At 37.5% G+C, this 23630-nt stretch overlaps 1 protein-coding gene across 4 annotated transcripts in view; it reads right to left on the bottom strand.

The window, feature by feature from the left end:
* ADAMTSL1 (ADAMTS like 1) overlaps positions 1 to 23630 on the bottom strand; it is an 862240-nt gene that overhangs the window by 331064 nt on the left and 507546 nt on the right. For all 4 annotated transcript variants that reach the window (XM_087444657.1, XM_087444659.1, XM_087444656.1 and 1 more), the window contains exon 3: positions 10021 to 10148. In XM_087444657.1, the coding sequence (XP_087300783.1) occupies positions 10021 to 10148 (128 nt within the window). The remainder of the gene's footprint in view (positions 1 to 10020; positions 10149 to 23630) is intronic.

Below are 23630 nucleotides of genomic sequence, written 5' to 3'. Positions count from 1 at the left end.
TCAATATAAATATTTATTGACATCTATTCTGTTCCAGGCACTGCCCACTTGACATCATAGATGAGCAAACCAAACCCCAGAGAAACTAAAAACCCAGTCCAACATCACACAGCTAGAAAATAGTGGGGCCAAGATTCAAAATTAGTAGTTTGATAAAAAATAAAAGGGATAATCCAGAAAATAGGATTCTCTCAGAGGCGATGAAACACACTGTTAATGAGAGCCAGGTTCCCAAACCCGCGACTCTCTCCCACTAGGAAAGACTCTCTGTCTCAACCCGTGGGTCCGACACCAAAGCCTGGAGGTAGGTATTAGCTGTGCAGCTATTTGAGATCGGTGTATGTAGTTACGGGCTTCAGCTGATGATCACACATAACTATGAGGTTACTTAGCATTCTAGACTTACTCTGTCTGCCTCAAGGTAAAGCGTCCATCCCCCAAAGCATGCAATTCTGGTATCCTCTTTTTTTGCTCTTAACATCTGGCGTCCCTTTAATTTCAATCAAGCTCTCTCTTTCTCTCCCCTCCTTCCCTCCCTCCTCCTCCCTCTCCACCCACTCCCTGCATAGTGGTTGAAACTAAGCAAAACAGTTACAGTTAGATAAACTCTCCTTTTTCTATGGTGCAAATTGGGCCCCAACAGAGGAAATAACAGAATTCAAGTACTATTAGAAAGCCTTTCTTTTTTAGAGGGAGAGGGGTAATGATAGATGCTGAATTGAAGGTGGAAGTTAAACTCCACTCTATGGGTAAGAAATTTGAAGAATTTGAGAGGAGGTGGTTCCCAGAGAATTTGCATAAAATACCCCAGCCCCTGGGCATTAACTTAGTCATTCTCTAACAACTGGGATAATTAAAGGATCATACTTACAGGCTTAATAATGGAAGGGAAGAAAATTTCAGAAATCACTTCGTCCATTTGCCACTTTGGGCAAGGCTGATCTTGACTAATTCTAGGTAACTGTGTGACTCCTCAGAGAAGTTATTCCCCTGGCTAACGGAAGTTCAGGGCAATCCCCACTTTTATGTCCTGACACGCTGGTGCCCACGACTTTCCTCCCATGCTGCAGATTAGGTCATTTCATCAAAACTTGAGTGAGGAATTTAAACATATAGAAATCTCTTTCTCAGAAAATTCCTTCTTTTCTTCATTATCCCAACCTCTAAATTCCCAGAGAGCTGGAGACAAGGCTCATCATTTCTAACAGGGCAGCAGCTCTAATGCTGGATATACATTAAAATCACTTGGAGAGCTTTTAAAAATTATTGATGTCAACACTCCACCCCTAGAGATTCTAATTTAATTGGATTTCAGTGGGGCCCAGAAATTTGTATTGTTTTTTTTAAAGGTTTCTAGGTGATTCTAACGTACAGCGAGGGTTAAGAACCACTGCTACAGATGTATTACCATTTACAGAACTGGGGGAAATTTTCAAAAGACCTCGCAACTATTGTCAGTAGAAACTTAGTATAATCAGTAGAAACAATAATTTGGTAAATTCCCAAGAGCAGACCCTTGACCCTGGGGCTTTTTATCCTTAGTTATAGCTAGCAACTTGCCTAATACATAGTAGATGTTCAATAAATATTTGTTAAATGAATGAAAATCAAGGAGATTCACTCTTGGAAGGTTATATGTTTCTAAGAATTTATCCATTTTTTCTAGGTTATCTAATTTGTTGGCATATGATTCTTCATAATAGGCCCTTATGATCCTTTTAATTTCTGAAGCACCCATCTTCAGAAATTAAAGCCATTTCTGAAGCCATTTTAAAAAATGGCTCTTCTTTCATTTCTGATTTTATTTATTTGCAACTTCTCTCTTTTTTTCTTAGCCTAGCCAAGGGTTTACTAATTTTATCTTTTTAAATACCCTAACTCTTAGTTTAGTTGATTTTTTCCTATTGTTTTTCTAATCTCTATTTGATTGATTTCTGCTCTATTCTTTATTATTTCCTTCCTTCTGCTCACTGTGGGCTTAGTTTGTTCTTCTTTTTCTAGTTCAGACCAGTAACAAATAAGAAGATTGAAGCAGTAATCAAAAACCTCCCAACAAAAAAAAAATTCCAGGGCCTAGTGGCTTCCCTGGTGAATTCTACTAAACATTCAAAAATAATACCAATCCTTCCAAAAAGTAGAAGAAGAGGGAAAACCTCCAAACTAATTTTATGAAGCCAATATCACTCTGATACCAAAACCAGATAAAGACACTGCAAGATAAGTAAACTGTAGGCCAATATCCCTAACAAACACGGATGCAAAAATCTTCAATAAATTCTTAGCAAACTGAATTCGACAGCACATTAAAAGGATTATACACCATGACCAAATAGGATTTATCCCTGGGATGCAAAGATGGTACAACATATGCAAATCAATCAATGTGATACACCACATTATCAGAACGAAAGATAAAAACCACATGATCATCTCGATAGACATAGAAAAGGTAGTTGACAAAATCCAACATCCATTCATGATTTAAAAAAAAACTCTCAACAAAATAGGTATAAAGGGAACTTACCTCAACACAATAAAGGCCATAGAGGAAAAGTCCACAGCTAACATCATAATCAATGGGGAAAAACTGAAAGCTTTTCCTCTAAGATCCAATATAAGCAAGGATGCCCACTCTCTCTACTTCTATTTAACATAGTACCAGAAGCCCTAGTCAGAACAATTAGACCAAAAAAAGAAATAAAAGGTAACCAAATTGGAAGGGAAGAAATAAAATTATCTCTGCAGGTGACATGATCATATATGTAGAAAATCATAAAGATCTAACAACAACAAAAATCTGTTAGAACTAATGAACAAATTCAATAATCTTGCAGGATACAAAAATCAACACAAAAATTGGTGGCATTTCTATATATTAACAACAAACTACCTGAAAAGGAAATTAAGAAAACAATCCCGTTTACAATTGCATCAAAAAGAATAAAATATTTAGGAATAAACTTAACTAATGAGGTGAAAGACATGCCCCGAAAACTATAAAACATTGATGAAGGAAATTAAAGAAAACACAGATAAATGGAAAGATATCTCATGTTCACAGATTAGAAGGATTAATATTGCTAAAATGTCCATACTACTCAAAGTGACTTATAGATTCAATGCACTCTCTATCAAAATCCCAATGGCATTCTTTACAGAGAAAGAAAAAAAATCCTAAAATTCATACGAAACCCCAAAAGATTCCAAATAGCCAAAGCGATCCTGAGACAGAAGAACAAAGCTGGAGGCATCACACTTCCTGATTTCAAACCATATTACAAAGTTATAGTAATCAAAACAGTATGATATTGCATAAAAACATACATGTAGGCCAATGGAGCAGAAGAGAGGGCCCAGAAATATATGCACACATATACAGTTGACGAATCTTTGACAAGGGTGCCAAGAACTCACAATGGCGAAAGGATAGTCTCTTCAACAAATGATGTTAGAAAAACTAGATAGCCACATGCAGAAGATTGAAATTGGACTTCCTATCTTATACAAAATATCAAAAATCGACTCAAAATGGATGAAAGACTTAAATGTAAGCCCTGAAATTGTAAAACTACTAGAAGAAAACAGAGAAAAAGCTTCTTGACATTGGTCTTGGCAATGATTTTTTGGTCATGACGCCCAAAAGACAGTCAACAAAAGCAAAAATAGACAAACGGGACTATATCGAACTAAAAAGTTCCTGTACAACAAAGGAAACAATCAACAGAGTGAAAAGGCAACCTCTGTAATGGGAGAAAATATTTCCAAACCACATATCTGATAAGGGGTTAATATCCAAAATATATAAGAAACTCGTACAACTCAAAAATTGTAAAAAAACAAATAATCCAATTAAAAATGGGCAAAGGACCTGAATAGATATTTCTCAAAAGAAGACATATAAATAGCCAACAGGTACATGAAAAGGTGTTCAACATCACTAATCATCAGGGAAATGCAAATTAAAACCACAACGAGATACCAGCCTGTTAGAATGGCTATTATCAAAAAGACAAAAGAGAACAAGTGTTGGCGAGGATGTAGAGAAAAGGGAATCTTTGTACACTGTTGGTTGGAACAAATTGGTAAAGCCATTATGGGAAAGAGTATGGAGGTCCCTCAAAAAATTAGAAATAACTATTACATGATCCAGGAACCTACTTCTGGGTATATATATCCAAAGGAAATGAAATCTGGATCTCAAAGAGATATCTGCACCCATGTTCATTGCAGTATTATTCATGATAGCCAAGACATGGAAACAACCTAAACATCTGTTGACAGATGAATGGATAAAGAAAATGTGACATATATATACAATGGAATATTATTTAGTCTTAACGAAGAAGGAAATCCTGCCACTTGTGACAACATGGAAGAACCTGGAGGACATTACGTTAAGTGAAATAAACCAGAAACAGAAAGACAAATGCTGCATGATCTCACTTATAAGTGGAATCTAAAACAGTCAAACTCATAGAAGCAGAGAGTACAATGGTGGTTTGCCAGGGGCAGAGGAGAAGGGGAAATGAGGAGATGTTGGTCAAGGGAACAAAGTTTCAGTTATGCAAGATGAATGAGTTCTGGGGATCTAATGTACAGCACGGTGACCGTAGTTAATAATACAGTATTGTATACCTGAAATGTGCTAAGGATAGATCTTAAATCTTCTCAACATATACAGAGACACACACACAAACAAGGTAACTATATAGAGGTGACGGATAATTTATTTAGCTTAATTGTGGTAATCTTTTCACAATGTACACATATATCAAAATATCAAGTTGTACTCCTTAAATATATATAATTTTTACATGTCAAAGACATCTCAAGAACGTAGTTTAAAAAAAAAGAAAATTGAGGAGAAATAAAAACTTCAGAGGAGCTATTGAACTAACCAAATAAGGAATTTTTAAATAAACAGAAAAAGACAGCCAAGAGTTACAGATTCCCAGTATGGCTAGTAAAGGTTATGGACACCAAACACATTTCCAACCATCTTTTATTCCAGCAAACAGGTTTATGGGATAAACCAGGCCATAAATTGGTCCCAAGCGTTCAGTCACTGGCCTGAGTGTGTTCTCCTCCTGAAAGGAGATCAGATCTTGGAACAAAACATCCCCCTAAGATATATGATCTGGAATATTAGAAGTCCTGGTAATACATTTAGACTAGGCTTTGACCCAAAAAGTAAAAGGAAGGCAATGCAAACTCTTTTAAACATATATTTTAAAATGTGAAATCTCCTCTAACACAATGAAAGACCACCTCATATAAATGACACGAGTCATCAGACCCACTCTGAACTTGTATATCTTTCTTTTAAACAAAAACTCTAACATTTCCAAGGAAAACAAGGCTGATAACATACAACACTAGATGAAGAATAACAGATAAATCTTGCTTTGGGGCTCCCTTAAGCTGAAAGGTCTAAAACCTCTTACAAGTCCTGTGAACCCTAATGGGATGTTATGATAGAGATGAGATGACTTTAAAAGAAAAAAATATTTGTTTAAGAAGCCAAATATTAACAGTAAAATTTTTCTTTTGGTATTTATTATTATATGGTGTAGAAATTAGTTGCTGACTAAAGCTTATATCAGTGTAAGTATCAATATTTTTACGGGAGAAAAATTGTGCTGGCAATTAAAAACTCAGAGGAGTTAGCTTACTTTCCCTTAGCACAATTATTATGGAATGATAAATTTGAATGCTCTTCCCCATTTCTGCGAGATAAGACTCCTTGGGGCTATCCATTTTAATTTTTCTGTGTTTATACTGACAACATTCTGGCAGCCACATCCCTTCGGAATAATATCATAATCTTACTTTTTTTAGGCACCCCCAGTGTGATGATTTTATCTCTTGCTCATGTAATAATTTTAGTCAGCTCCAAAAAATTTTATTCTACTCAAAAATTCAATTCATAATTTGTTAACTTTTAAAAAACACTTTCATCCTTTATAAGTAAATCGTTTTTTGCTATTTGGATATATACGAAGTTGACAAGCCCTTCATTAAATCAATTGAGATTTAACAAAATATTCATACTCTTAATGTATTATTAATCTATAGTATTAATCTATTAATCTACACTATTAATTAGTCTGGAGATTAATCTGGCATTTCAGAAAGTAAAAACGGTCATAAAAGACGTTTAAATCTTCTTCACCCGCTAACGCAAAGGTCGACACCACACTTAAGAGCATCACCTCTCTGACGCGTTGCCATGTCAAATGAGATGCGGCATACTCGTCTCACCTTGGTCTTGGCACAGACTTCATACAGTGCTACATATGATGTTATGCACAGTTTTCTTAAGTGCCTTATGCATCTGGAACTCCTTATGGGCAAAGCTAAATTAACTGGCTAAAGACAAACCTAGAACTCTCAGAGACAGAGCTTTAGTAGCAAATTAAAAAATATACGTTTAAAGAATTTAGGTTGAGGAAGGATAGTTTCCGCTAAACAACACACAATACGAGGTCAATTAGAAAAATGCATTTGCTAAAAATATTATTTCAGAGTATTTAGTGGGGGGAGGGTGAAGAATTGGAGAGAAGCAGCAGTTTCTCAAGGTAGTTGGTAGATTGTTTAATTCACTTGAAATAAAATAAAGAACCATCATCAAGTACAAGTAGGTATAGTCTGTTTTCTAATTAAAAAAAAAAAATAAAAGCAGACATTCTCTACCACTTGGTGATACAAGATTAGCAACAGTTGTTACTCAATGAAACCTAATATAATCTTACAGAAATCAGTAAATGTTGTAGAAAAAAGTTCATACAGTGCCTTCCTTTATTGCTCAAACCAGGGTTGCAGGTAAAGGCAATTATCAATGCTTCCATATCAGAAATTGGGAAAAGCAAGCCCTGCTTACTTTCTGTGAGTCTAGAAAAAGGACGAGAAGCCAAGGAAAGGATTCTGCTCAGTATCTCCCTGGAGCAGGGCTTTTTGTCCTAGCATGAAGCACTGCCAGTTGAGAATGAAGAATTTTGTATTCAGTCCTTGCCTAGATTTTTCACTGCTTTGCCTCTACTGTTTTTTTTTCCCCTGCAATCTTCAAAAGATCACTCAGAGAAGACATTCTCTGCTCAGAAGTTTCATCAAGCCTCGTCACAAGCTCCCAATCCATCAAGGAACATAATTAACTCCAGAAGTTGATAGTTATCACCTATTCCAAAAAATATGAGTATTTTAGCTCCCTTTACAGTTCTATTACATTGGGAATAGAATAATTATTAGCTGATAGACTTCAGAATACCAGACCTAAAGATGACCTAGGAAATCATATCACCAGGGCTGAAAACTGGCCTGTCAGTTTAATTCAGCAGGTGGATGGGATTTATTTGGGGTGAATTTAAATGCTTACCGTTAGACTACAACACACGTTCCATTTACCTGCTGGGCCTCTAAGGGCATATACATTCACAACCTCTGATCTTTCTTAAGAGTATAAGGTGAATGAATTGAACTCAGATGCCTAAATCTGGAGTGGAGAGATGAGAGAAAACCCACTAAATTCATTAGCCATTAAAATCATGATAGGACTATTTATCTGTGCCCCAGAATATATTTGACACCATTCTTCAATATGGCTTGTGTTGTAAGGTGAGTTTACGCTGAATTGTACTGATTTTGGTTCTCCTGAGACAAACAACACATAGGTTGATTCAGCCATTCAGTCCGTTCTTTTAATATTTCTTTATGTTCTTACCAGATTTGGAAATGCCATGTGTTTGGAGGCTTGTTTTTTCTTCTTCAGATCTCTAAAGAATGGGTGGTCTGGGGCCGGCCCTGTGGCTTAGCGGTTAAGTGCACGCGCTCTGCTACTGGCGGCCCGGGTTCAGATCCCAGGCGCGCACCGACACACCGCTTCTTCGGCCATGCTGAGGCCGCGTCCACATGCAGCAACTAGAAGGATGTGCAACTATGACATACAACTATCTACTGGGGCTTTGGGGAAAAAAAAAAAGGAGGAGGATTGGCAATAGATGTGAGCTCAGAGCCGGTCTTCCTCAGCAAAAAGAGGAGGATTAGCATGGATGTTAGCTCAGGGCTGATCTTCCTCACAAAAAAAAAAAAAACAACAATGGCTGGTCTACCTCCTCCCCATTTTTTATAGCTTCCTATCCAACCCAGTAGGAGTTTACTGAGTGTATTTTTTCAATATCTGAAAGTCAAATAGGGATATATCTTATATATGTTTATAATTTTAGAATTTATATTCTGCTTTTCCAATTCATTATAAGCAGATGACAACTGATATCTTCTATAGTACTTTAATAAAATCCTAACAACTGGAGTCTTAATTTACTAGGTGACAAAAATGGTATTTTTGAATTTCAAATAACATCAATATTTGATGACTTGCCGAATGACAGAATTTTATTTGTGATTTTAATTTATTCCTTAAGCTGCTTCTCAGTCTCTCACTCAGTACAAGATTCTCAGAGTTAATTCATGTCACTGAGCCAATATGAAAATTCCCCAACATTTCTTACTAGCTTTGTGAGACACATGTTTTGGCTCATCCCTATAGAATATTTAAGCATACTAATTTGGGAAAACTACATAATAAGAACATTCCGAATTAGTACATTTTGGCTTTACTGATGCATGCTTATTATCAGTTATGCCTCACAGTGCTATCACCATCGTGTAGAGCAGATTTAGGAAGCTTTTGATAGTCAAGATTAAGACAGCACATGAATCATAAGGATGAAAGGTCTATTTTTTTCTTATAAGCTCAGGGATCTAGTTTAATACAAAGCTGGCCTCCAAAGAAGACAAACTTGCTAGTGATGCAATCCAACAGACCCATCTTCTGTGCACACCCAAACACCAGAATAGCTAAATACCAGAACTGATCTGGTATCTTGCAAGATATGCCCTTTGGCCATGTTTCTCAGGGTATGCCATTTCTACTGGGACCTGTCTGGACCCCAAATGGTCTCAGTTATCAAAGGATTCAGTAAAGAAACATCTATTGAGCTCCAAATATCTGTCAGACTCTGTGCAGGCCTGGAGGATACAGAAAGGAGTAAGACTCAGACCCTGATTTCAAGAAATCCTCACTCTTATTAAAATAAGTTAATGTTTTCCTGACTACATCTCACCAGTTTCTGCTGTTTATGAGAAGTCTAGAAGAATCAGCAGATGCATATTTTTCCCTACTTCTGTTTCATGTTTTATAATATATAGTAATGTTGATCAAACCTCTTACTTGCCACATATAACCCTTTTCATTGTCAAATAAAATCTTTCATTAAAAAATACTACCATGGTCGTTTATATTTTATAGTTTGGAGAAAAATCTAGTCATAGACCACACAGCTCAAGAAGCAGTTATTGAATTACTGTTACGCTAAGTAAAGACTTTCCATTCTAACACCTCTGGCCTTTTCCTTTCAGCTTAGAAACCCCCTTAGCCATTCTCACTTTCGCCTTCATCATCACCCTCACTGTTCATGCCCAATTCCCATGGCAGTTTCTATTCTTCCAAATTTCCTTATACGCAAAACTCATCATTCATTGAACTGAGTGACCTTAGGGAACTTTTCTGGCCATTACAACATCTAAAACACTAAATCAATATTATTCATTTGCAAACTACTCGGTAACACTGGAATCTGACATAAACTTAATATGCTATTAATGTTAATATCTTTGCTATTATTGTCGCCATAATTATCAAGATGATGCAAAAAGTATAATATATTATGGAGCTAAGGATAATAGACACATTTCTAATAATAAATTCTCCTTCCAGTTCTAATATATAAACAGATAACAAAACTTGCTTGGTAAGTGAGATAAATACTATATTGCTTGTCATAAGAATAAATAAATACCTAGCTGGAGATGGACATACTTAATTCTTTGTACCTTCCTTCCATTCCTTCATCTGGATTTGTGTGCAACAAAATGCTCTGCATAACCCCAACCAGAAAAGTATGCCTTGAACCTGCTAACTATGGGCCTTACAAAAGCCTCAGCTCCTGTGGGTTCTGGACTTACTTGCTGCTGAGGCAGCGTCTCAGCGAGTAGGAGGCCCCTCCACCGCAGGTGCGTGAGCACTCGCTCCACGGGCCCCAGGCGTCCCATAGGCCGTCGCGGTCCTCCTCGGAGCGTGCAGTCCTGGAGCTCTGTGAGAAACGAGAGGTTGGTCAGTATCACGTCCTCGTCGAATCCTGAAACACGTATTCTAAAGAGTGGGTGGTCTGTGTGTCTGTACATGGTCGCCTTGCTGGGGATGAAAGTGTGGTCTGATTCTCAGATTCTTTCTAGTTTAATAACGTGTATATGTTTGAGGGGAGGGATATTTGAGTTTAAGGACCCTGGGCCATGACTGAATAGGGCAAGGGATTGTGCTAATGGAGCAAATGGAAAATGTGGCCAGAAATAGGAATCTGGGTTAAGAGGACGATAAATCGCATTGAAGTCACAATTTTACCCAGGGCTCATGAGTCTACTCTTCATTTCTTTGTGAAGATAGAAGCTGCTCTCAGAGGTGTTTCTGCTCTGAGAAGCTTGACATGTGCATACCAGCACTGCTTTCCAAAATTTAATGTTTCCTACAATTGCCAATTTTTTAAATGAAATGGTGTCATCTCCAGTTTTCAGATTTGTTAATTAGAATAACTGTATGAAGTAACTTTAGTAATGCAGGGATTGCCTCTTGACAGATAGATGTGCTTGTTATTGACAGGTTTCCTAGTGAAATCTGCATCTACCATAAGGAAAATGTTAGGTTCTTGTCTCCATGTCGCACTTCACCTCTCTTAGAAGAGACAAAGATAAATCTGTGCCATAGTTAATAGAAAAGGTTCTGGAGTTAGAAACTCTGGGTTTGGATATGGATTCTGTTTTTTACTGTGTGTCCTTGAGCGAGTAACTTATCACCTCCTTACACTTCAATTTCTCTTTCCGTAAAATGAGGATGATATTATAACCATACCCTACATCCACATGCAAACGTGCATGCACACACATGTATACACACACACACATACATGCACACACACACACACATACTATAGAAGGATTGGTTCTATAAACTTAGCCTAGGACTAGTTTCAGAGTAAAGCACTAATAAATATTACCTATACTTATTATGTCACTATAAATTGAGAATGTCATATATGTATATACACAGTTGTATTAGTCTGCTCAGGCTGCCATAACAAAATAGCAGACTGGGTGGCTTAAATAAAAGAAATTTATTTTCTCACAGTTCTGGAATCTGAAAATTCTGAAATCAGGATGCCAGCACGGTTGGCTCCTGGCGAGAACTTTCCCCTTGGGTTGCAGACAGCTGCCTTCTCTCTGTATGATCACATGATCTCCACTTTGTGTGAGTAGAGAGAGAGCGAGCAAGCCCTCTGGTGTCTCTTATTATAAGGGGACTATCCCATCATGAGGGCCCCACCCTCGTGACCTTATCTAAACCTAATTATCTCCTAAATGCTCCATCTCCAAATACTATCACATTGAGGGTTAAGGCTGCAACATAAGAATTTGGGGGGACACAATGCAGTCCATATCAACAGTTCGACAAATGGCTAGTGTAAATTGTGGCCAAATTATTTTACTGAATAAACCAAATATGATACCCAAACGTTAAAGGTGGTATCTTCTCATGTCAACCCAAGATGCACATACGACAAATGTTAAAATTTCAAAACTATCTACATTTGGAAAAAACAAACTGTAAAGAAAATGTGCATGTCAGGCAATAGGACAGTTCCATCTTCAGTATTCTCTCTGGAGAAGGAGCATAGGCAGTGTGGAATCCTGGGAAAGCATGGAATATGGAGGTGATGGGAGGGTAACCTCTCACAAAGCATTGTGAGAACTTGAGACAATGTAACTAAAGTGACCAGCATATAGTAGGCTCTACAAATGGTAGCTCTTCTTCATCTTATTTTTAATAGTTTATCTAGTTATACTCAAGGTTGTATCATCCAAGCAGGAGGAAATGGAAAGAAAATCCTCTTGCTCCCAGAAAACTATTTATTTTGCAGTAACGGGATTCTTTATAAATCAGTTGCTGTGGGGCTCAGTTGTCAAAAACTTGTACAAGTTAAGTCAGACACCTGGCCTTGGAGTGTTATATCAATGATTGTCTAACTAGTGCATGCTTTATTTAGATTCCTAAAGCATTTGAAAGGGGCAGTGGGATAGATAATGGTTAAGAGAGGGACTGTGGGTCTAAGCCTGGGGTGGAACACTGGCTCCAGATCTTCCTAGCTGTGATCTCTTTATGCTTCAGTTTTCTTATCATAAAATAAGATACACCTACTGAGACATTTTGCTACACCTTAAACTCAAATATCCCTCCCCTCAGATATTTCCTACACCACTGAGACATTTTGAGGATTAAAAAGGTTAATATATAAAAAGGACATAAGGCAGGAGCAACCCAAATGTCCATGGGCGGATGAATGGGTAAACAAAATGTGGTATATCCATACAATGGAGTATTATTTAGCCTTAAAAAGGAAGGAAATTCTGACACATGCTGAATTCACAACATTATGAACCTTGAGGACATTATGCTCAGTGACATAATCCAGACACAAAAGGACAAATATTATATGATTCCACTTATATAAGGTGCCTAAAGAAGTCAAATTCATAGAGACAGAAAGTAGGACTGGTGGTTGCCAGGGGTGGGGGAGGGAGGAATAGGGAGTTAGTGTTTAATGGGGACTGTGTTTCTGTTTGAGAAGATGAAAAAAATTCTAGAGATGGATGGTGGTGATAGTTGCACAACAAGGTGATGTACTTAATGCCACTGAATTGTACACTTAAAAATAATTAAAATAGTAAATTTTATATTATGTACGTTACCACAATAAAAATAAATATATACATACATACATTTTTAAAAGCTAATAGGGCCTAAATAATAAACACTATATAAGCATTTGCTGCTATTATTATTAACATTATTTAACATTATTTATTATTAATATCATTTATAAACACATATGCACTCTGAAAGATTATGGGAGGTACACTGGGAAAGTACCAGTGTTTTTTTCTGCTGAGCTTAGTTAAGACACTGCACTCTTCAGGTCTCATCTCCCTAAAACCCTGACATTCCCACAGCAGACCCTCCCAGCCACCTGCCACATTGCATTGGCCTGGTGATGTGATCTGCCAGTGGTCTGAAGTTCCTATAAAATGTGGCGTAGAATGGGTAACAGAAACACATTGGTTACCCCAAAGCCTGTCCTTTCTAAAGGAAGGACGGAAGTTTATTTACTGAGCTCCATGGCCTGGTTTTTAGAATTACTAAAATCAATCTCTAATCAAACCAATATGGGGTACTCTGTTTCCAGAGCTTAACTAAATAGTGAGGGAGAAAAGACTCTGCCATTGAAGTATACATACCAGGTCTCTTGCCCATACACCCATTAAATTCATTCCTCAGATTTTTAAAAAGTTTATTGTGCATCTCCTGACTCCCTTTTAATTCTCTCTGTGTGGTGGGAAGATGGCTCTATTGAGAGAGCTGCAGTATTTGCCTGATGCGGTAACCACTTGTGTGACAAACATATATTGTATGATGCAATTTCCCTCATTTTATTCAAATTAAATATGACTGAGATGAAAATCAACATCACAAATGCTAGGATTCACGAAGTAATTAAAATGAGCAAGATGAGTGGTTACAAATTATGATACCATCCAATTACTACAATGCAAAAAAAAAAATAATAATTCCACATGCAGCATTCACCTGTAAACTTCATTTCCATGTGAGATAAGAACACGAGAATGCCAAATCCATGGTAAGTTTCACTCTGGCTGCTCTCTGGATAAGATATTTAGGAAATAATGTATAGTTTAGATTTGTTTTTCTAGAGAAACAAATTGTCTAAAACTCTGCACTACAGTTGCTTAATATTTTTCACGTGCCTTGTCTAAAGAGGCACTAAAATGGCTCTGAGGTGAGGTGTCATTGACTAAACATCTTACCTCGTCACAAGCTACAAGTTTCAGCAGAACTAGACATAGTGAGTGCCCACATTTCTCTGAAAGAGATAGCACGCTAACCAGAAGTGTCATGGGCTCGTTTCTCAAACTGGAACGAACTCCAAGTTTTCTTTTAACAATGGAATAAACATAATTCAACTGAATCCATGTTCAATGTTAGCGAAAGTAAAGTGATTTTCCTCCTCTTTAACTGTGCCAGATTTTTACATCTATAAGCAGAAATGACATTTCAGCAATGCTTTTCAGGTCAGTTAAGACCTAGAAGTATTTGCTTATGACAGTTTTTAAAAGGACCTTCAATATATAAACAACTTTTGTGCCTCGTCCAGGTAGGACTCATGCTTATTTCTCCCTTACTTTTGAATGTGCATTCTTCTTTATATTACAATTTTTTAAAAGTGGGAACTTGGAATTGCATACATCAAGAGAAACTGAGGCAAAAGAAAATAAAGAATAGATAATGAGTTGCCTAAAAGCAATGCTGATGCTTCTGAAACCAAAATTCTAAGCTTTACTAATTCATCCCAGCCAATGTTTCTCAATTTGATTTCCATCACATAAATGTAATATTTTAATCTTAGTATCTCAGAAACAAGGTCATGGATGCTATAAAAACACAGTGATCAATAGATTATCCTGACCCCACTGCTGGAAATTTCAGCAACAGTGTCAGGTGAGATGATGGTCTTTAGCTATTAGTCAACAGAGAACTAAAGAGCAATCATTAACTTCTGTATGTAAGCCAATGTTTCACTAGTAGGAGATTTATCAGAAAAGGTCAAATCTGCATCTGATATTGACTTGAGGGAAAAGTCCATTACAAATCCCACTCTTATTGTAGCATTTATTTTACTTTGTAGTCATTGGATGGGTAAGGATGGACAATTGGCACCTCTCTTGAGCCAGCATTTCAGAAATCCAGTGAACACTGAGAGAAGAAAGGCCTCAGTCTTGGTTCTATAATCCTAAGAAAATTAGATACTTTCCTTGAGTTACTCAATTTAGGAAAAGTCTAGATATTTCTAGATCTTTTGTGCCCCATGATGAGCTTTGAACATAGCATTAATGACGACTCCTAAATCAACTACTTTCTTTTTAGAAAACTCAGCAATCAACTCTCCAATTCCATCCATCCATTGCTCCTGGTCAGTTAAGAGGCTCTCATTCTCTGTCAATGCCAATTACATGTAATAGAGATTGTGGCCGTAGATCATTAGATATCTCCTAGGAATATTAGAAGAAGATGAGAAGAGTTTCTTTAAATCCATCAACCTCAGGATGGTGTCATTTTCTCGTCATTGCTGGCTTATCTAAACACGGTTTTCATCTGATAGTTTCGTGGTTGATTTCAGAGCCAACTGCAGTAACCAAGTCTCAGGTGAACAGCTTTAAGCCTGACAGCTACAAGTAGTGAAACACTTCGAGTAATCACATGAAGCAATAGTCCCCTGCACCCACTGCCCAATAGACACTTAACCTTAGAATGAATTCCTTTGTACCACTTTATCTAGAAACCTCTCTCACTGGAAACTGGACGGGTTATCAAGGACTTATAAAAGATGTTTTTGGACGAAGCAAAAATTAGCAATGAAAAGACTCCAGAGGTATATTTGCTCAGAGACGCACACATATACAGAGTACTTGGAAAATATTTTTTCCAAATGTTGTAACAAGAGGTCAAGCTATGTAGAACTAAATGAAAACAAAAGTAGGTGCTGAGGAAATGGATGATGGGTTTCCGTAAAATTGAAGTCATATAACAGATGAAGTTATATTATAAGCAAAGTGTTTTTCAGACATCAACAGATCCTCGAAAGTAGCAAAACAGGTTATGGGACGAGGCAAAGAGTGGTTCTTACTATTTCAAGATCAGCAAGAAGGCACTTGAGACTCTGGTTTTCCTCTCCTCCCAGACAGACAGCATTTAGTTTAAGCCATCTGGAACTGTGTATGTGACTGTACAAAATGGATGTCACACACCTCTAAATTAAAAAGAGGGGCAACTCCTCCAGTGATGAGAGAACCATTTGTCCTGTGGTGTGCCCAAGCAAAGTGGAGAAATCCATCCACAGAAACATCCTGTCCATGCACCAAGCTTTGGAAATGAATCTGCAGATTCCATTTTTCGCTCCCCTACACACGTCAGGTCTCTATAAATCTTATCTAATCCTTGGCTCCTTTAACTACTTAGAATACTGGTTCTGCTGCCAACTGTACGTGGTAGGGGTTGTGAGTCCCTGCTCCTGAGCGCTCACAGACGTTAAGCAGTAACTGGTCTCTTGTAAAAGTCCATTAGCTTTTTGATGTACTTTCTTAAAGAGCCGAGTGTGTGGATACTGAGGCATGCGCCTTCCCAGATATTTGCTGCTGGCTTTGCTTAGGAAATTCGGATCATCTGGTTCTTATCACAGCTGCACTGCTGGGGGATATGATGAACTGCCAGTGACACAGTGCATGGTCTTTCAGAGGCCACTGCATGAAGCCTGTCCCTTGCTACTGAGGAGAAAAGTCAATTCTGTAACGGGGTGTAAAAGCTATCCAGGCTGCGGAAGGACTTTTGGGTACCTGTCCTCCTTTTTCTTCCACTGTGCCTATGCGCACACACACGCGAGCATATCTCTTTCCCATTACAGTTACGGCACCTAATTGCACCTAAGCCTGGAGGGTTGGTGGTGAGGGGAAAATGCTGGGATTTTTTAAGTACCTATGTGCCAGGAAGTATGCCAGAATTTACATGAATTGTAGTATTTAATCCTCACAATGGGCCATGTCAGGTTGGAAAATTTTTTTCTATTTTACAAATAAGAAAATTGAGGCTCAGAGAGGTTGAATGACCTGCATCGTGGTGCAGGAGAAAGAACACGAACTTGGGAGTCAGACTTTAGTAGTCATATCCTAGTGAACTTGACTTAGGCACATCATCAGATCTCTTTGAGCCAGAGTTTCTTCATCTGTAAAGTTGGAACATTGATAAATCTCTTATGAGCACGATTGTGAAGATTAACCGAGAGAACATATATGAAGTGCCCAGTGTAGTTTCTGGCACGTTAATGTTCATTATTTCATCAGTCTGCTCATGCCACGAATACCCTCACCCCAATCCCAAATCACACAGCTAGTACCTGGCGGAGCCAGGCTTTATATCTGTATCTGAGCATCTTTTGTGCTGACTAGCTTCAAATTTTGATTTTCCTTTCCATTTTGAACAGCATTTATCAATACATGAATTTTTTATGGAATGCAAGAACTAATGTTGTTGCTTTTCTTTTAAAAAATTATTTTGTCCTCAGAATTCTTTCTCAGTCTGGGAACAACAACTTGGAGATGGAATTAAGACAGCTTCCTTACTTTTTAGGAAACAAAAACCTGACTCTGCTCAATGTCAAACGCTTCAGTAAGGTTTTCATTTCAGAACTCTGGTAACTTGATTTTTTTGTATTCTATCCAAGGACAAGGCAGGATTGAAGCTCATCTAGGAAACTGCTGAAAACTTCTGGGCATTTAGGAAAGCTCTACCAGAACGCAATATCACAACCAGTTGAATTAAAATCACTAATTGTTGATATGAGCAAAGATTAGTATTTAGGAAATTTGCAGCTGGTCGTTGAGTATTTTGAGTCAGCTTATCTCAAGGAAAGGCAGAGTAAAACACTCCATCACTGTCAGTTTCTATTACTTTAAAAGCATAAATTTAGCAAATAGAAATACTCTGCTTTGTTGTAATACTGGTAGAATATTAATATAAATATTACTATGCACTTTTTTCTCATAGAGATTTCAAACTGTTTAAGTTTGGATAAAAACCTATACCTATGTATATATGTGTGTATATAGAAAAATATCTTCCAGACACGCTTTCTCTCTATATATATGTAAATATATATAAATTATATAAATATATAAATATATATATATAGAGAGAGAGAGAAAGAGAGTGTGTGTGTGTGTGTGTGTGTGTCTGTGTGTGTCTAGAAGATTTAAAAAGATTTTCTACTAGAAAGAGCCTGTCAGTCTGGTTTTCTTTTTCCACTATAATAATTTTCTTTTTAATAACAACTATAACAGTCAAACTCCTGAACCTAGGGCCTTCTCAATTAGGAGAGGAAGGCTGAAACTGGTAATTCCATTTCTTTCACAAAAGAAAATTGGACAATAGGAGAATTGTATCCTGCAGAAACCGCAGTAATTTAAAAAAATCATTTATTCCCCTGTTTGTGCTGACAGTCATCATCTTCTTGGCCCTTGCATTGTAGGGATATTTTAAAGCCTTTATATTATTTCACCTCAAGTGTGAAACTTAAGCCATTTTACCTGGAGTTCAAAAAATGAAGCTGCTCTTCTTGGTCGCTATTTTTTCTGTACTTAGAAACAAAAATTCTCTAGTGGAAAATAATATGTAGGCCAAACACCAAGGAAAACGGTGAAGAGTCGCCTCCTGGGCCTCCTACTCCCTAAAACAGGCATATTTGCAACACCCCCTCAAATGAAATTCCTTCTCTGCTCTTTTTGTGAATTCCTGACATCCTGGTGAGCCAGTTAGAAGTTTCAGTTTCCATTTCCATCTAATCTAACTCAAACTCCGTCCAAACTGCAACTCCAATCAGCCATAGATACTTTCTGCAGCACTGGCAAATTTTGCTGAAATGCATTTACAAAACATCTGTAGAGCTAACGAAACATCAGAGGCTCTGGAAAGCACATGTTGGGGTTTGGAATCACGGAGAAAGAATTCCTGACAGGGAAAAAGCTCACTTTGTGACTCGTTGAGGAAACTGGAAAGTTGATAAGTTAATATGGCTTAGAGATTGATGAGCAAAAGCCCAAATTATAATTGATGGTAGAGAAGTTGGAAGAAATGACTAGTAATTTCATGTCACTATCAAGTCTTTGGTTTTAGCAGAACTTTTGTAACTCTTCTGTGGTTGATCATGATGCCATCTGAGCCAAGAAAAAATTGGCTGAAATGCTTCTGAATGAATTTTCGTAGGACTCCGCTGTAATTACTTCAGGTGTAATTTAGATATACTTTAGGTTCTACTTCTATGCTCATGATCAGGTGCTTCTCTCTCAAGTGCCATTCAGATATTGTGGGACGCATGTTTGGAATTGAAATCTAGAACATTCTCCCTGACTCAATATTATATTTTCTTCTTTTCTACATTCTTGTTTCTAATTTTGCTCACATTAAATTCCCTTTACCCAGAAAAGGTAGAAGAATGATAAATTCTTACTATCTCAATATTCTGCTTAATCTGCAACTATTTGATGTTCCACCCAGGCATTATCAATTTGCAAGAATTAGTGTAGAATAAATTAAACTTAAAATGAGACTTTGTAGCTCTTCAGGACTATCATTTTGCATAACAATTATCTTCCCAATTAGATTGCAAACTCTTTGATGGCAAGGATTATGCTTTCTATTTTTGAGCTACCTATAGTTATCATTGCAATAATTACTACATAAGTCATTTAGAGGAAAATATAAGAAATTCGAACAAATATTTAATAGACAGTGAAATGCTTTGGAAGTATGTTTTGTTTTAAATCCTAGATTACTTGTTTGCTTGTCATTTGTTTCTCAAAAACATACATAGGGCATGGGATAAGCACAGGAGTGGGGTGGGGCGGAGGGAGAGGAAAAGAAGCAGGGAAGAGGGGAGGGGAGGAGACAGAGAGTGAGCCAGAGACATCTAGTTACTTAAAATTTCCAAGTCGTTTCAAGTCTAGGACTTTCTTCTTTTCTTCAGTTCAAATATGTACCACCACCCCCCATTCCACACTAGGAGATGAATTTCATCAAAAACACTACACCTGTAACTCAGATGCACATTTTAAAACGCAATAGCTCTCTTAATTACCATATCTCTGTATCGTCAATAGATAATATTTCCCTCTAGTTTTAACCTGTAGCTGTAGCTGTAGGTATCAGCTCGAATAACTGGAACAATTTTGCATGTTTTTCAGTTTGGCAGTAAATCATTTTGAGGGTCTACTTATGGTCTTGATGATACTTTTCCACTGTCAGCATAAAGCAAGCCAACCAAGCATCCTAGCAATCCAGAACCATCATAATTGCTTAATGTAGGCTCATGCCGATAATCAACAGATTTCTTTAGAATCTATACTCCACTAGATGCTCTGGGGCCAGGAAGCCTTGTAAGTGAGGCACAGATGGTAACCAGCAAGTTGACTTGTACTTTGAAATGATTGTCTCCCATCCAGTTTTACCATTTTCAACATCTCCTTATTTGATCCTCAGCATCTGCTAGTAACTGTCTATGGGCCCCAGAGCTCACTACCCCATAGCCCTCTGCCTCTTGGCTTATGGAGGGACCTGTCGCTCATGTTAAGTTCAATCCTGCATGCTTATGTTTCTGCTTCTGCTCACTTCTCTGCTTCTGCTCACTTCCCTGAGTTCAGCCTGGTGCAGCAACACCTTTTAGAGGATTTATAATTTAGTGGGGAAGTAAGATAAAGATAAACAACAACAACAAAATATGTGACTGCTCATCCTCTACATTTAATCAGACACTAAGTTTTATCAATTCCATTTCTGAAATGCCTCTCTTCCATTCCCTGTCTTAATTCTGGTTCTAGTATTTGGTGCCTGGCATTTTACAATAGGCTTCCTATCTGATTTTTTGACCCTCAGTCTCTCCTCCCACCAGTCTGTCCTCCACACTGCTGCCAGTTATATTTCTATAATACAGAGCTAATTTGTTCACTACCTGGGAGACTTTCTATGGTTCCACTGCCTATAGCTGGTGGCATCTAGTAATGGATTCCAGATGGGCTATGAGGACTCAGAAACTGTAGACAACATATTGGGCATACATGTGTTATTATCTTACTTCTGGAAAGACGATTCATAGCTTTTGTCAGATTCTCCAAAAAAGGTTAAGAAACACTGGGTATAGCATAAAGTCCAAATTATTAGTGTGGCATACAGCACCCTTCGGAACCTGACCTTAAATCAACGTTCTAGACTCATTTCTGCTGCTTCTCATCACTCGTGTCCTCTACACTCCAGTGACTGGGCACTGCTGCTCCGTCGGTCAAACTGCCTGGAGACCTCTGATACTTTGTTTGTGATCCTGCCACTGCCTCGACTTCCCTCCTCTCTACCTTCCTTGCATCTTTTTACGTTCTTGGACTTGTGTTCTCCTGCTCCTACTTTCAAATGCAGTGCCAATGTCATCTTCTAGTGAAACATTCATCTGCAGGTAGACTGAAGCACTGCCTCTCCTGTGTCTTCGAGCATATTGCTAGGACTTCATACCCATGGCTGTTTTAGCATTTGTCAGCCACCGTTCTGAAGTTCCTTGTTTACACATCTATCCCCAGGAATAGACTGTGTGCTTCCTTAGGGCTGTGACAGAGATGAATATGCCTTTGTACCCCCAGTGCCTTGTCGAACACCGGATATGTAATCAGTCTTAGTGCATATTCGTTGAATGAATAATTAACGCAAGGCATGCTAGGGCAAGCTGTAGTTGAGTATCTAATTCATAACAGCTGTCAGCTTTCAGTCTCATTCGTATACATCCAGATTTCCTAAAGACAGAGGGGGAAAATATATATATATAAATATGCAGAAGCTGCAGATAAGCAAGGGAATGGAAGAGGAAAATATTAATCTGACTCACAAAAGAAAAAGATGATCACGTTTCTGCTTATTCACATGTCTTTTTAAGTCAACTTTAAATTTACACAAAATATGTAAAGCTGAAAGATGATTAACCTGTCACATCTTGCCTTAGTCTAGGCTAACCTAAGTCCTAGATGCCTATCTGCCAAAGAGCCCTCATCAGTGAGTAAATAATAGTCAGTCCTTCTGCAACCCTTGGGAAGCAGAGCTTCATGGAGGTGAGTGTTCCGGGATTACGAGGGAATGAAGATGGGTGGGTAAGGGAGTCCTGACTTAATTAAAGGCATAGGCCTCTACCAATAAAAAAAGTAAAGAATATTTATTAAATCGTATTTTGCATGAATGCAAAAATTAGTACAGTAGAGACAACCAGAGATCACAGAAAAACTTAAAGGTGAGCAGAATAATCAGGAAAAATGACTTGATAGAAGTAAATTTTGATACAAGTTTTTAAGTAAGGGTCCTGGATTGGGAAGAATGTATTTCCATTAGATTCCATGTAAAACTAAATCTAAAAATTCGGATCATAGCACTCTGATGTTTAAAAGAATTTAATAGAGGCAAAATATTGATATGAGCCCTTGAAGATAAGGACTATGTGGTCTTCATCTTTACATCCCTGACGTCTAACGCAGGGCTTGATTCAGAGACCCATGTTCAATGGATGTTTAGTATTTGGCTAATTTTTTTGTGAGCACTTTTAATTTTAAAAAGTTTCAGAGAATGGACATGGATAATATTGATGGCAAAAACTTCTAAACAAGGACACAGCCTGGGGATGAGGACTTGGCCATGGCGGTATTTTGGGTCACTTAGTTTTCTGTGCCTCAGTTCATTCACTTCCACAAGAAGGAATTTGGGCCAGATACTTTCTAAGACATCCCTAGCCGTAAAAACGTCTACGGCTCTAAATTGGCCTATCTCATTGAGCATATTTGCAAGCCGATTTTCTCACCTGTAAAATGAGTCATGAACATTTGCTTGATTTAACTCATAGGGTTGCTATAAAGATTATTTTAAAAATAAAAGTGCTAAAATATGAAAGTGTTGACTAGTACAATTGCTAGGTGAAATTCAAGTAGAGATGATCCTATTGCTTCAGCTATAAGAGTCGTTGTATTAAAAAGTAATTCTTGAAACAAAGAATCTCTGTTTGGGATTCCTTTTCTTTACTAATACAATTACCAGCATCCAGAACCTCTGTCAAATCCTAGTGACTTCTGAATAATAAAAGAAATGCTAAATTATACTCTGTATTTTTTATTGACAAATGTGTACGATTTAATTCTTTGAAAATCAGTAAATACTTGTAAGCAAAAGTTTCCCAAATGATGAGATAAAAGTTATCTTTATATGATGGGTTTTTTTTTTTTTTTAGGTGAGGAAGATTAGCCCTGAGGTAACATCTGTTACCAATCCTCCTCTTTTTGCCAAGGAAGATTGGCCCTGGGCTAATATCCGTGCCCATCTTTCTCTACTTTTTATATGTGGGATGCCTGCCACAGCATGGTTTGATAAGCAGTGTGTAGGTCTGTGCCCAGGATCCGAACCTTCGAACCCTGGGATGCCAAAGTGGAGAGTGCAAACTTAACCACTGTGCCACTGGGCTGGCCCCCATATGATGGTTTTCAATTTCTATATTGACTTATTTCCTATCCAAGTGTTAAGGAATAATGTTTTTTTCTTCTCATGATGTTCTACTAATGGCTATAATTTTCATGACATAATTTGTTTTGTATCAAAACAGAAACTCTGTTGTTGTGGTTGTCTACTGGTATAGCTTATAGTGGCTATTTTTTAAAATATTCCGATTTCCAGATATATTTTCAACATATTAAGTCCTTTATCAGTAACAATTGAGAGTCAGTTGCCTTGGGATAGCTTTTCTTGTAACTACAGCAGTCAGGACAAGCATTCTCTAGTTAAATAATTATTTATTTCACAAACATAATAGCCTATAATTTTTTTTTAATAC

The sequence above is a fragment of the Ceratotherium simum genome, chromosome 20 (assembly GCF_057802395.1).
Source record: "Ceratotherium simum simum isolate JZ-2026a chromosome 20, ASM5780239v1, whole genome shotgun sequence".
Taxonomy (NCBI): Eukaryota; Metazoa; Chordata; class Mammalia; order Perissodactyla; family Rhinocerotidae; genus Ceratotherium; species Ceratotherium simum.
Note: the sequence above shows the minus strand (reverse complement) of the source record. Positions and strands in the feature narration are given on the sequence as shown.